This window comes from Erpetoichthys calabaricus, chromosome 3, assembly GCF_900747795.2.
Source record: "Erpetoichthys calabaricus chromosome 3, fErpCal1.3, whole genome shotgun sequence".
Lineage (NCBI taxonomy): Eukaryota > Metazoa > Chordata > Cladistia > Polypteriformes > Polypteridae > Erpetoichthys > Erpetoichthys calabaricus.
In genome coordinates this window covers 292,545,819-292,560,384 of record NC_041396.2, presented here as the reverse complement: position 1 = coordinate 292,560,384, position 14,566 = coordinate 292,545,819, and the positions used below count along the sequence as shown (strand labels likewise).

The 14,566-nt window shown below is 40.7% G+C and overlaps 1 protein-coding gene across 1 annotated transcript in view; it reads right to left on the bottom strand.

Moving 5' to 3' along the window:
• The window catches only part of dazap2 (DAZ associated protein 2), a 29,099-nt gene extending 14,846 nt beyond the window's left edge, over window positions 1-14,253 (bottom strand). Inside the window, exon 1 of the mRNA XM_028798535.2 lies at window positions 13,992-14,253. Within this exon, the coding sequence (XP_028654368.1) occupies window positions 13,992-14,004 (13 nt within the window). The 5' untranslated portion in view covers window positions 14,005-14,253. The remainder of the gene's footprint in view (window positions 1-13,991) is intronic.
• Between the last annotated feature and the right edge of the window lie 313 nt (window positions 14,254-14,566).

The following is a 14,566-nucleotide window of genomic DNA, read 5'->3' as shown; positions in this document are numbered from 1 at the left end:
AACCAATGGTTGTTGCCTCTCATTTGGTGTGGTGTTCATCTTGGTTGTCATGTGGACAAATTAAAACAATGGGTATATGCCCCAGACTTTGATCCTTGACACATTTTCATGCAAAATTATATAAAGGAGAACCCAGGCTCCTACAAACCTGAATGCTTATTAGATTACATCAGAAACCTGTACAGATGCTCGACTAAAGAATTAAATCATCTGACAGGATTGTCCATAATCTACACCCCAATCAAAAAAGCAGCAAGGAGTCAGTTGGAGGATGTCAAGACTCACAGCGAAGAGTAAATGTCACACATTTGGAGCCATTTTATATGCAAAGGACCGTAGACATTAAATGTGTGGTTAAATGTTTTGGACAATGAGCAAATGGTCCTGCATAGCTTGTACTTCACTACCATGGAAACATTTCTAAAGCCAAATTCAGCACATAAACACCCTCTCCCCCCACCCCCCATTTGCTCTTCTACAAAGAACACACTTCCTCATTCAGAGAGGAGTTGTGGTCAGCAGCTGGGGCTGAAATGGCAACCTCATACCTTGATGCGCAGTCCAGTTCCTTCATTACTAGGGCAGTGTGGCTACTTCACTGTGGTTTGGAGTACTTCTCTGCCAATTAAAATGTAATTGTACACAAACACACACTTTTACTATCAATGTAAGTCACATGCCAAGTGTTGTACGCATTACTTCTGTCATGAATCCTTAAGAGCAGGAGACTCAGAAACTACTCAAAATTTGAAATGTCCGACGAGTTCATGCAGATGTGCCAATAAAATAGTTTTCACTGTTTTCTCTGAAAGACATATTTGGTTTCCATAATTCTTCTTATTACACTTAATAGAACAGAAACGTTTGATTTTCGACCAAACATTTTAAAAATTATCTAAATTAGAAATGGCATAAACAAACAGCCCCCTTGAACAAATATTTATTAGCGCAGTCTTTGGAGACAGTAATTGCCATCAAATGCTTTCTGTAACTCCAGTGAAATTTCTTCACTTCTCAACTGGACATTTGTCCCAAACCATAACCATCCATTACCCAACCTGCTATATCCTAACACAGGGTCACAAGGGGTTCTGCTGGAGCCAATCCCAGCCAACACAGGGTGCAAGGCAGGAACAAATCCAGGGAAGAATGGCCAATGCACTTCTAACATGCATGTCTTTGGACTGTGGGAAGAAACCCACGCAGACACGGGGAGAACATGCAAATTCCATGCACAGAGGACCCGAGAAGCCTTTCTGTGAGGCAACAGCGCTACCACTGCACCACCACGCCACCCCAACCATAAAAAAGTGGGTTAAGTTCTTTTTAGATATGATGGGATTTTTGTCTCTTTCCACAGATATGCAAAGGGGTTCTGATCAGGTTACTTTTTTTTTGGAGGCATCTTTCAGGTCACTGTCCAGTTGGAGGACGCAAGACCTTGTACAGCTGAGTGATGGAAAGCTGCATCTTGGTCCATTTCATCTTAAAGTGCCTGGATATTCTTACGATTTTATTGTGCCCTCCACAGATTCGAAGAGGTAGCAAAGCAACATCACTAAGCCTCCTTCATGTTTAAACGGTAGGGATGGTTGTGCTTTTCTTTGAAAGGTTCCGTTTACTGTGACCACAGAGTTGATGCAATTTAAGCTTTCATTCAGTTGCATCTGTCTGAAGGACTGTGGCAAACTCCAGAGCTTGTCTCTCTCAGAGGTGGGGACTTTCTACATTTTCCACTATGGAGCCCATTTTCTCCTAGACAGCAACTGTCAGTGGGACTTGAATCTGTTGCACCTTGAGCTTTAAGGGCAGGCTGGACCCCTTTTGAAGCCTGAAAACTATTCAAACAATCTCTTCAATCTTGGGTCAGTTTTCCTCACATTGGCTACAGTCACAAGGGCCTTCAACGTCTCGATAATGCTGGCAACAGTTGTCATGGTAACATCCGGCTTTCTGGAGGTGGCCTTGTCACCTTTATGTTCACCATGCTGGACTTGCTTCCTCAAACAATTCTGCTTTTCCTTCTCTTATTTAGTGGGATACAAAATAATTGAGAGTGCTTTTCTCCATTTAACCTGGAAGAACGTACGATTATAAGATTGAAGACACCCTGGCATTAACCATCCATTGCCCATCAACCCCCTACCTCCCCAAGAGTCTCTCAGGCACAGAATTCTGTGCAAATGCTGTTAACCCCAAATGTCTCTTGGGATTTAGCTGCTCTAATCCAAAGAATAGTGCTGAGCTCAAACACTTCTGACAGTAATCTGCTGCCATGTACTGGATAAAAACCATTACACTATAAAATCATGGCTATTTCTATGTGTTTTAACTCTAAGTTAACTCCTCAATATTCATGAGAGGGCTGGAGCCCTTAACCAAAACCCAACAGTGTGTAAACGAAAAAGCTGCAAGACCAATTTTATAACAGACTGAAACAACCATATTTCGAATTGAGCGACAGTGATGCCAATGTGTTTGGTCATCAGACAATCGACATGGATAGCGAAACATGACCGAACTGCCGTGATATGCCCTGGATGCCTAAAGGTTCACCGTAGTGCACAGCAAAAAAAAGGTAAAATGACTGTGATCAAGTAGGAAGACAGTTTGTGAACAGTGTTAAGTGGGGCTAATATTCATATCTGGGGAAATATGGAGGTCACTAAGCCTTCTGTGGTGGTAGCCTACAATAATCTAATGGGAAGTGTCAAACGTGCTGATTAGGCGAGGACATTCTACCCTCTCAACCATAAGCAACAAAATATAAGAAAAGTGCTCAAAGAAACATACTATTCCAACTGCAACAGCCTCAAAATGTGTACTAAATCTGAATCGATACAGCAGTGGACACTCAGCTTTCCTACTGTATTTGTGTCGATTGTTATTTATATTATTGTTAAGACCTAATAACTTTTTCTTGATGAAAATGGTTAAACATTTTTGACTTATTTTCCCCCCCAAGGGGTAAACAAAGCTAAGGAGACTAAAAGACATCAGTCTGCTTGAATGATTGCTACAATGGATTCCTTACAAGTTCAAAGGGGTTCCAATGATTTGGTCCTAACCATTTTGAAGGTTTCTTCATAGAATACAAGCTCATTTCACTGCTTTTTTGTTTCGTTCCACTTTATGGAGAGAGGAGAGGTTAAGAGCACACGCTGATTCAGCACATTGCTGCACCCACCACAGGACAAACCAAATCAGGATCCCAGATTATGTTTAAGCATAAAAACCACATGCAGGCCAAATTCAAACAAAACAGGCAGAAATGCATGCTTATAAACCTAACCTGTGCTTTATGCAAGGAAAACATCATGAACACCATGCCCGATTAGCAATGACAAGCCAAAGATAGTATGGGGCCAACAAAGAATTTAACTGGAATGCCCTTACAATTGTATTCTATTGGAATCTTCTCAACAACTATGGAAACGGTGGAGCCGCTGCAAGGCAGCAGGCATGGAAATGGTTTAAGACTATTACAGCAAATTATTGGCATGACATCTGGGCAAAGCGAGAATTCAGAGCACATTAAAGCTTTTGAAATCATAGTAAACCATTTACAGAAAGCGGAGGACCACGAGTAAGGGACAAAGCAGCCTGCAGTATCTGTTCAGCAAAGACTTCCTTCGTTTGTATACTTTATAAGAGACTGGTCTTACCATTTATTATTATTATTTTTTATGTATTTATTTAAAAATGGAGCATGCTTTCATGCATCTGGATCCCAGCTTTTACAAAGGATTTTACATGGACATGACAGAGTTCAGATTTTCAATCTGGACAGAGTCCTGTACAGAAGCATACTCCTCATACAACATCACTGTCCGGATCCTTCAGTCGATATTTAGGACATCCGTTATCTACTGCAAAAATGTTACAACCCCAAATGAGCTATATCTATCATGGCAGCACAAACCTGTACTAAACTGAATGTAAGAGTATGAAAATTGAATGTGCTGGTCTTTATCTTTTCAAACTTCACAACTGTAATATTTCTTAAATTCTGTAAACCTCTTAGCACAGCACTACGCCAGAGATCCTTCTACTGTGATGCCCAGCTGAAGTCAAGGAGAGAAAAAAAAAAAAGTTGCAATTACCCTAATTTTTGCCAACTGCAATGCCACTTTTATGAAACAATTGTTGAAAAGGGACAGCTCTTTTCAACTCAAATCCACTGGCCCTTACCATCTCAAAAACAAAAAAAATTCTGTGGAACACATGGACATGTGAAGAACTGATGTAGCGGAAATGTGTTTGTCCTTGAATGCTGGCATAGAAAGACTTCATAAGGACAAATGGATAGGACGTTACACAAGCAAATTTCAATACAGTTGCACGCAAAATGTTTATATGATACTAAAAGTCAATGGAGATCTATCAAGACATAATGTAAAAAGTGCAAGAATAGCCAAAGATTCTAGTCAGTCTAAGATGATGATGTAAAAATACGGTTAAAAATAGTAAATTATTGAAGGAAAAAAAAAGTCTGATGGAACCATAATTACTGGTGCTGCCACTGCTGCATCTACATTGAGAGAGGTATGCACAAGTGTGGGGAGCCCTATACTGGGGTTGTTTCCTGCCATGCGCCCAATGCCGTTTCAACTGACTACCAGCTTATTTTGAACAATAGAGTAGATTCAGAAAAATGAACGAAGTTTAAGAAGTTAAAATTAAAAGGGGATCCAACCAACTAAATAATGGATGTGACATTACTATATGCACGTGGAAAAGAAAATGGTGGCAAAAACAGGATGCCATCATGAAAAAAAAAAAAAATAATAAATAAATCACTTCCTGGAGGCGCACTCTTGGAGCTCTTTTTACACACAGGCTTATTCCTCTCCACAGTGTGCCATTAAGAGCCTTCTTTTCTGCCTGCTGCTATCAGGAAATTCAGTGCTTCTTCCTGACATCCCAGATTTGCATACTTATAACTTCTTAAGCACAATTTTTTACCCATCTATTTGTACTGTAATTCTGTGTCTAAGATTTCTGTTGCATGCATCCAACATTTCCCTTGGGATTAATAGATTAATCTAATTTAGAAAAATCACTGTGGTGACCTGTGGAGGGCTGGTTCCTGCTTTGTGCCCAGTGCTACTGGGATAGGTTCCAGTTCCCAGGTTAAAAGGGTTGGAGAACATGGTGTTACTTCTACATTTGCCTCCAGTTTTCATGATCCCTGTGATGACTAGTGTACCATTCAGGGATGCCTGCTGCCCTCCACCTGTGGACATTAGGATAAGCTCTAGTCAAGCTTGACTAATAACTAGTTAAAGCAGCTTAAGAAAATGTACAAACATATGTTCAGCATAGGAGAAAGTACGATGAAAGAACACCATGCGGAACACAGTCTGAGCGACACTGACGTGAACCAACGCTACTGGCCTGTGCTTTATAACAGCAGAGGAGACCCTTACAGATGAAGGGGAGCAAATCACTGTCAAGCTTTCGATTCAATTATAAAGATTCTTCAGCTGGGGAAATGCTTCCTAGATTCCTTCAATGTATTTTTTGTTAATTTCCAACAGGCTGTTGCCTCGTTTTCCTTATTGAATCCAAAAATCAAACAATCATACAGTTGACAGCAAGGTTTAGATTTCAAGTGAGGAATGATAAGCGACAATGTGAATACAATGGCAGAAATTGTTAATCCTTTTATACTTGGTCACCAAGTGCCACAGTATACTCAAGTATTAAAGTGCACAAGATTAAAATTAAAACATGGCAGTTCATTGGTGTGCATCCTCTAATAAAATCCCTGTGTGCGTCTTCTGGTGAAGTGCGCATGCGCGGGGCATGGTGTGATGCTTCAAAGGCCGCCTGACGTGTCACACAAGACAGAGGGCGGGACCTATAAAATATCGCGCGGCCGATCCAATCTGATTTCGGTAAATGAGGTAAGACCTAAAACATAACACACAAAAAATCCAATCGGGTACTGAGACGCGGAGACCAGCTTCCCCAAAGAGGTGGGATTAGTGTTTGTTGTTCACTCTGAGGATGTCAGATTTGCGATTAACAAACTTGGCCCGGTAAAGTGTAATATCATGAAAATTTGTATATTTAGGAAAACAATAGGATGACTTTTAAAAGTAGATTTATTTTCGCGCACATAAAATCTGTTGCTGGGGAGACGCCATACATACAATAATCAGGTGCACGCCAGCACAGATTAAAATACTTGCTGGAGAGACTTATTACTGCGATAGAAAATTAAAGGCACACAATACAGTGATGCATATTACAGTCACATACAAGCCAGTATTACTGTAACAGAAAATAGACAGTCCTTTGCCATTTAATATAGACTGTTCCTACTAATGTTTATGCACTACTATTCTACCGCCTGTTATTGTAACGGGCTTAATGTCTAGTTTTTGAATAAAACTAATAGGACAACTTAAAGATGCCAGTTAACCTTAACTTCTGCAGGTCAAACATGATGCAATTTTGAGCTTGAAACGAGTAAAAGTCCCCTAAATGTCACCTGTTCAACCCATAAAAACACTGCAAATGTCATCTATTCTAAAAGTTATGATTATCTGTAGTACAGGTTATGATGGTCAGTCAACATAAAATAGATTGCAATGTCCAGGGCACTTAAGAGGGTATCAGACTTGGGTAAAAAAAAAAAAAAAAAAAAAAAAAAAGACCCAAAAACGGTACAGCATCAGGTTAGCATATGAAGATGTTGTATGGATTAAATGAACCTGTGCGTCTTTGGGATGTGAAAATAAACGAGCACCTGGAGAAAAAGAATACACATGGGCATGGTAAGATGTGCAAACCCCACAGACCGCAAATCATGCTGGGATTTAAATCCAGGCCTTTAGAGTGATGACTTAGCAACACCGTGAACCTTGAAGAGCAGAGTGATAGCTCTGTGGTGAAGGATCTGTGCCAGTTCAAATCCTGTTATTGGCAGAAGGGATCTGACCCTCGAGCAAGCCCCTTAACCTGAAAATTGTTCCAGGGGGCCATACAATGTCTGACCTCGCGTGCTGACCTGGAAAGGTCATGCGAAAAGACAATTTCCTCTCTGGGAGTAAAAGTGTATCAAATAAAAAAAAAAATTAAAAAATAGTCATGTCAAATACAAAATAAATAAATCTCTACAAACAATTACAAAAACACCATAATCCTACCTTCGCCCAGTCCAGGGTTCATTCCTGCCTTGCACCCTATGCTGGCTGGGATAGGCTCCAGCACCCCACACAACCCTGTTCAGGACTAAGCAGGTTGGAAAATGACTGACAACCCTGCCTTGTACAAACCTTCTCCAAACTGCCCTTTTTCCATTAATCCAAAACAGAAAATCCATTTATGTCACCGGCTTATCTAATGGAGTGTTATGGGATGATGCACCCTATTTAAACAGCAAACCAAATCATTGGGGGGAAAACACCCAACACACACTCACTAGACAGTGAGCCCAATGGTTAAAAACCTTTCAATCCTACATCACACTATAATGGGCTTTCCTGTGGTTGTAACGCTCACAACCATCTCTCCCTCTGACCTTAAAAAGGCCAAGTCTGGCATTTCTGAAATTAAATCTTGCTCAAATTGTGGCGAGTGGTTGGTTGCCCAAAGCATTTGCTTTAATTCATGAAGGTGCACTAACTAATTTTAATTACAGTGCACCTCTCCAAGTGGCTTCAATTGCAACTAATGGAACACAAGTCATAACACAAACTTTGTAAAAGTGACAATGACAAGATAGATCTATCTAAACAGAATTTTAAAAATTAAAAAAAAAAAAAAAAAAACACATTCCTATTGCATTTCAGAGGTACACCAATAGCAAAACAAATGGAAATATGTAATGTTTGACACAATCTTTTGAGTGTACTAGTTCAGTTTCCCATTCACAACAACTTGCAAGGTTGTAAATAACTAAACCAACAGAAATCTTTTGAACAAACTGGACCTTTAACATGCGATTCTAGACATTAAGTAAAAATGAGTGATGTGTCTAAAATGTGGACACAATGAAGGTTTCTTTAACGGGCTTGGGGTAAATACATCCAAAAAGGTGCCTAAACTTCAACTACCCTTTCAATAATCAATACTTTTAAGATTATGACTGGTAGGAAGTCAATAACTGCAAATACTCCTATAGTAGTTCTCAAACTCAGACCTCGAGAGCCCCTGGGCAGCAGGTTTTTGTTCCTACCATTGCAGAGTAATAAAAAAACACTGTCAATTTGTTTGCTCACAACATCCCAAACACGTATTTTTACAAAAATGTTTTTAAATAAACCACTTCCACAAAACACTCATGAATGAACGTGCATGTATGAACAAGCGTCAGAAGTGAAGACCAGCTTCTTCACCCTCATTTATTGGTCAACAACCCAGTCTTCAATTCAAAAGGGAAGCATGGGAAAGGCACAATATGAACCGTTTGAAGGAGTTGCACCATTTACTAAGTAGGCTGCTTTTTCCAGAATGATAATAGCTTAGCAAAAAAATTTTATACTTTTTGCATGCTTTGAGTACTTGACTGGAAAATGGACAGATGGGTTATGAGAACTGAGATACAGGAGAATTTTTCTTCTTTTCCCCACCATGGACGCTTTCAAGCCATTTGCTGCTGTCTGGCATTGGGGACCATTCGGTTCCATTATATGAAAAACAAATTCTTTCATCCAACATGAGATTCAACAATTCTCTGCCATCTAGATAAAGCAAATGGGGGAAGTAACACTTAAAATATTTTTGGGTGGAATACCAATTTTAATATTCTAAAATAAGTAACTTTTGCAAAAATCTACAATCTTAAACCATGGGATGAAGAGCTTACAGGTGAATCACCAGTGGAAATTAAAGGGAAGTGTATTCAGCATTGAGGCCAGGAAGTGCTTCTTTACACAAAGCAAGGCAACCAAGTCATAGGAGTTTAAGCAGAAACATTGACATCATCTAAAACTTACCTGGGTAGGATACCTGGGCAGCTTAGCTACTATCTAATCAAACAAATGACCAATGGGCTGAATGGTCTCCTCTAGTTTGTCAAATTTCTTAACTGGAATTGCTTGCATTAACTAAGCATACATTTTTATGCATATTATGTTTGATTTAATGGTTCCCCCCCCCCCCCCCCAACACTAACTTGAACATTCCAGTTGATTTTGCGAATTCTCTCATCGTCCCAAGAGTCATAGTTTGCTTGCAGGAGCAATATATTTGCACTAAGGGAGGGGGAAGCGGGACGTCAGGAGTGGGGAGCCAGGCAGGGCCCTCCTCACTGTCCTGTTTCACTAATACATGGGCAGAGCCAAGGGGGGGGACAGCTAGTTTGCTCTAAGTTAGTGTATGTAGGCTGTGTTTTTTCTTATGGGTTTTGAACATTGCATCCATCACTCTATACACAGAGAGAACAACCAATTTGTTACCCTTGTTAAGGTCAGGGGTGTTAGATTCACAGGAATATTGGGGTTGATAGAGTCTGGCCCACCCAATCACACTCTGAAATATAAGACCTGCAAATAAACCATGCCAAGAGCTCCTCAGGGAATCATTGAGTTGGTCAGGTAACCTGGAAACATTTGTGATGGCTTACCAGACCCCTGTTGAGGCCCTTGAGGTTGGGAGGACACCACTGCTAAGTGGCTGGACAAGTAAAGAAGGAAAGAGTTGAAAAAGTAAAAGAATTAAACAGGAGGGTCCTAGAGGCTTCGTTTTCTTTTTGTTATTTTTAAACCCATATGTGCTTGTGGGATAAATGTTGACCGTTCACCTGTTTCCACCTTAATAAAAGGAAAAGTATCTGTGTGTCAGTCTGGTTGCTAGGTCTTGGTCATTCCATACATTTTTTAGGTGATTAAATGCATTGCATGTCATTCCAATAGATGGCGCAACACTTACACAAATCCCATGCCAAATCCTCTTTAATAAAATCCCTGTGCGCGTCCATGTGTCCGTGTCTTCTGGTGAAGTGCGCATGCGCGGGGCAGTCTTTAATAAAGGACATCATTGCTGGGGAGAGTGCCGATTGGGTACTCGCGGCTGCACACATAAAATCCATTGCTGGGGAGATGCCACACATACAATAATCAGCTGCACGCCAGCACAGATTAAAATACTTGCTGGGGAACTGCACAGTATTTGGTGGAGAGACGCTACAGCAAGCTAAAATAAAGAGGCAGGATAGGAGATCTTCAAACAGATACAACACATCAATCAACAGCCACAGAGGAGAGGATAAATGTAATAATTATACTTACTGTATGGTCATATACGTTTATTTTACTTTAAGCTTCTTGAAAAAATATTTGACAAAAAAAAAATTAAAGACAAACAGAATGAGGTCTAGGTTCCTTGCCATTTAATATAGACTGTTCCTACTAATGTTTATGCATTACTGTTCTTGCGCCCGTTATTGTAACTGGCTTAATGTCTAGTAGTATATAACACAGATGTGTTGCATGGGGCACTGCAAACTTTAAGATAAAACCAAACCCTTCAAGTTCATGTTAATGGTAAATTTACCTTAGGCTTAGTTTGAACTTAAATATAATGCAGCTTTACAACAGATAATGGAAGATTCTGCTTCACCCCATATATAAGCCAAGAAGTAATGGAATGTGCTTCATGTTAGCACTGTGAAACAATAGTATAGCATTTAGACTGACAGACAGCTACAAAAAAACATGTGCTGTCAGGCATTAAGAGTATATAGTTTGGTTGTATATACATGTGTGGTGAATGAGAACAGAAACCTCAAGAAATGTAACCTTGATACTTGCCACAGACAGTTTCCCCATTTATCCTTTTTTTTTGGTGTGTATTATTAACCACCCAAAGCAAAGTATGTTGAGGCCCAGCCAGTACTTGGATAGAAGACCATCTTGGACAGGGGTCCTCAATCACAGTCCTGGAGAGCCACAGTGGCTGGAGGTTTTCCTTTCAACTAGTTTCATACTCAGAAGACAGTCCTTGCTGAAAATGAAACTTGGAATTTAACTATTGGGCTTGTTAGTGCTTTCATTCATCCAAGAGAAATTCTAATTGCACTATGAAGTTTCCTTCTCTGGGAACATTATCCATGAGTTTTGTGGACCAAAACAGAAACTTAATGCCCCTTCCAATTCCCCTCAATTTAAAAAAAAAAAAAAAAAAAAACACATATGGTGTTTTATGGTGCATATGCACAAGTTCAAAAGCAAGCATGTTAGTTGGGTTAGCTGGTTTAATGGTTATCTGCATTTCATTATTAACTAATGTCTGGTTAAGAAAATAGACAAAACATTCAGGTAAATTGGCAAACAAAATAGGCAATTATGGGTTATGAATTGTAAGAGGCAAGATAACTAAAATTAAGCCCAAAAACATATTCCCTTAGTAGTAATTAATGAGTTCTAATTAAGAAATGTTGAAGTGAAAACCTGCCGCCATGGCAGACTTCCAGGACTGTGATTAGTACCTACAATGTAATAGAAATTTGTCTTTGATGAATGAAAGCGTTAACAAGACAGAGTTAGAGTTAAATACAAAGTTTCATAATCAGCAAGGACAGAGTTATAATTGGGAAATGGGCTGGAATGAAAACCTGTAGCCATTGCAGCCCTCCAGGACCATGACCGAGGACCCCTGATATAACAAAAGCTTGGACTGCTGCTGGAAGGTGTTGGTGAGGGCAACAGGGGGAGCTTATCCTGTAGTCTTGTGTGTGGACCCTAATGCAGTAAAGAGGACACTGTGCTATAAAAATGGCACCATCCTTTGGAAGCCTTGACTGTGGTCACAGAAGATTCCTAGACACCCTCTATACAGGGTAGGATGTATCCTAATATCCAGGATAAATTGCCCACCATAGCTTAGTCATTCCTAACCCTCTCTCTCTCTCTCCTTTGCCTAAAAGCTAATACGTGATGAGCATACTGGTGCAAAATGGCGGCTGCTGCAACATCCAGGTGAGTGCTGAATTGGCTACCCAATCTCTATGTGAACAGCTTTGAATAGTGAGAAAAACTCCAAATGTAAAAAACTCTTATTTTTTGGCTTTGAATTTCACCAAAACCTTTAAAACAAAGAAATCGGGACAGAGGTGGTTTACTTTTTGGTACAAGGAGTCATGCTATTGCTAAAATGCCTTTCTAGTAGATGCATTTGAACTACTTTGAGCTATTAGGAAACCCTGGAGAAATACAGTTACATTTCACACGGAGGTCGACTTTGACTACTTATACTTCAACCTGTCTTAGATGAGTAGCACACAGGGTTACCAGATGGCCCAATTTGGGCAGGAATGTCCCAGAGATTAGACAAATCAGAATCCTGCATTGCCTCTGAAAATCCTAATTGAACAAAAATTGTATGTAGAAAAATATATATATATCTTAATTCAATTTTTACATTGAATATCTACTTAGAGGCTTGCTAAATTTTTGTAGACAGCATGGCTTGCCACCTTTTATGAATAAAATTTGTAACCATCAGCAGAATCTGAGTGTTTGAATCATGTATGTTCATGTGTTATGTGCACGTGTTGTACATTTCTTGTGCTCCTGTGCAATTCATTTTGAAAGTGTAGGGACTACTCTGTGACCAATATATACTCTTCTATATATGTGCTTGTTTTCATTTAAAACAGAAGTGTATATATAAATATGTTTATAATTATAAAATCACTTTAATTCAGTTTTCTGTCTATTAGTTCTTTAAACATCATTTTTTGCTCGCTTGAAATGGTTGCTGTCCCAGTCTGTGATTTTGGAAATCTGGCAACCTTGGTAGCATTGCTAGTTGGTAATTGGTAATAATACACAATTCTTTTGGTGTTTTTGGTTGTCATTTTGGTTACTATACGAGGCACAAGTGACCCCTATAGTCCACAATATATATATTTTTATATATACACACACACTCTCAATCTCCATATACCAAAAAAAAAAAAAAAAACATCCTAGTACTGGGTGCACTGTGACCCCACTGTGAATACGTATGCTTGAAAATGGATGGTTCACTACACACCACACTTTGCAAGAATTCACACCAGTCAATATACTGTAACTTAAAAAAAAAAAAAAAAAAAATACTTAAACGAGGCCTATTGCCAACTGTTGAAAGGCGCTATACAATGTGATCCTACGTCAGTCGGTTACCTGTTCCTTACTTACTAGGTAGTCCTTTGTTACTTCACCTGCCACTACGCAGTATGCATTAGTATGTAAGCAAAGGCACTGTATCTATAAAGCAGTGAGCGGTTAAGCAGAACAGAACAAGGTGCTATATACCGTCCACCATACCCAAAGACAAACCGCAAGATGTTAGCCGTATGTTGCCGTAGCTGCCAGTACTTATAATGTAGACACGCAGAAACAAACGACTTGGGATGGTGGCCACAAAGGAAGGGGACTTCGTAAAGGAAACGGCCCATCGTCATAAACACAAAACCACCGTTGCCACGGTCGACTCATGCATCGCACCCTTCTTTTACCGGACCCAAAACTAAACTCAACTTTTCAAGAAGCGCGATGCGGGTTAAGAGAACCCCCACGTGACTCGCGGCGTCCATCTTTGAAACTCTGCCCGTCTCGATCGCTCGCTCGGCTCGAATTGAAATTACGGGCCGCTCGGGCCTGCCCGAGATTGGAAGAAAATCGATGCTTGCTGCGACGGATTCGCCTTATGTATCGGATCGCACACTTCACTTTGCCCGTTCGCTCGTTTTTCCGTGATCTATCATTCGGTTAGCTTGGGTTGCCCCGGCAGCCGCGGTTTGTTTTTGTTTACTCGCGCGGCCTCTTTTACACCGCTGACCGGAGAGTAAGCGTGAATGGTTGAGGCAGGCCCAGTTTGCGTCATCGTCAACAACTTCTCATCTGGAATGGTTAAGTTCTTTTTTTATTTTTGACGGCTCTGCAGATTTTTGTCGTTTTGTTTTTGTTGTTGTGCGTTTCAGGAAGTCGCGCTGTAAGGGAGGGGGGTTACCCTCTGACGTCAGACGCCCCTCCGACCCTCACCCTGCTCACCTTTGTTGTTCATGGTTGCTGCTTCGCCGGCGACTGGACGGCGCTTCTCACTCACTTTTCTTCCCTTTTTTCTCTCCTTTGGCTCCGGTGTCGACTCGGGCCTTAAAGTCGGCGAGTAACGCCGCTCTCTCAGTTGAGTACTGTCCTTGTTTTGGTTCACTTCCTGGCGGTCCGAGCGCTGAGCGGTGCGGATTCTCCTGTGACTTGCGCGGCTGCACTTCCCAGTCTGCGCAGCTGCCTGCTCTTTAAGGGGCACTGCGCGTCACCGCCACTCCCTGTTTAAAGGGGCCGTCTGCATCGTCCTGGACTGAGTCACTGCGCCATCAGCGATTGTCGAGTGCATAACCGTCTTCGGAAAGGAAACGCAACATTTTGACGGGGATCGGAATATCCCCGTGCCCCCCGTGTTCTATCTAGGTCACCCCAGGCTCATCCATTACCTTACTGCTGTCTCTGCGTCCAGCCAGCAGGTCATAAAATGCAGCAATATCACAAAAACACCGTTCATAAAATAGAGAGCCCACAGAAGATTATAAATCATGAGATAACAAGACACTTGACAAATGGGGAAACCA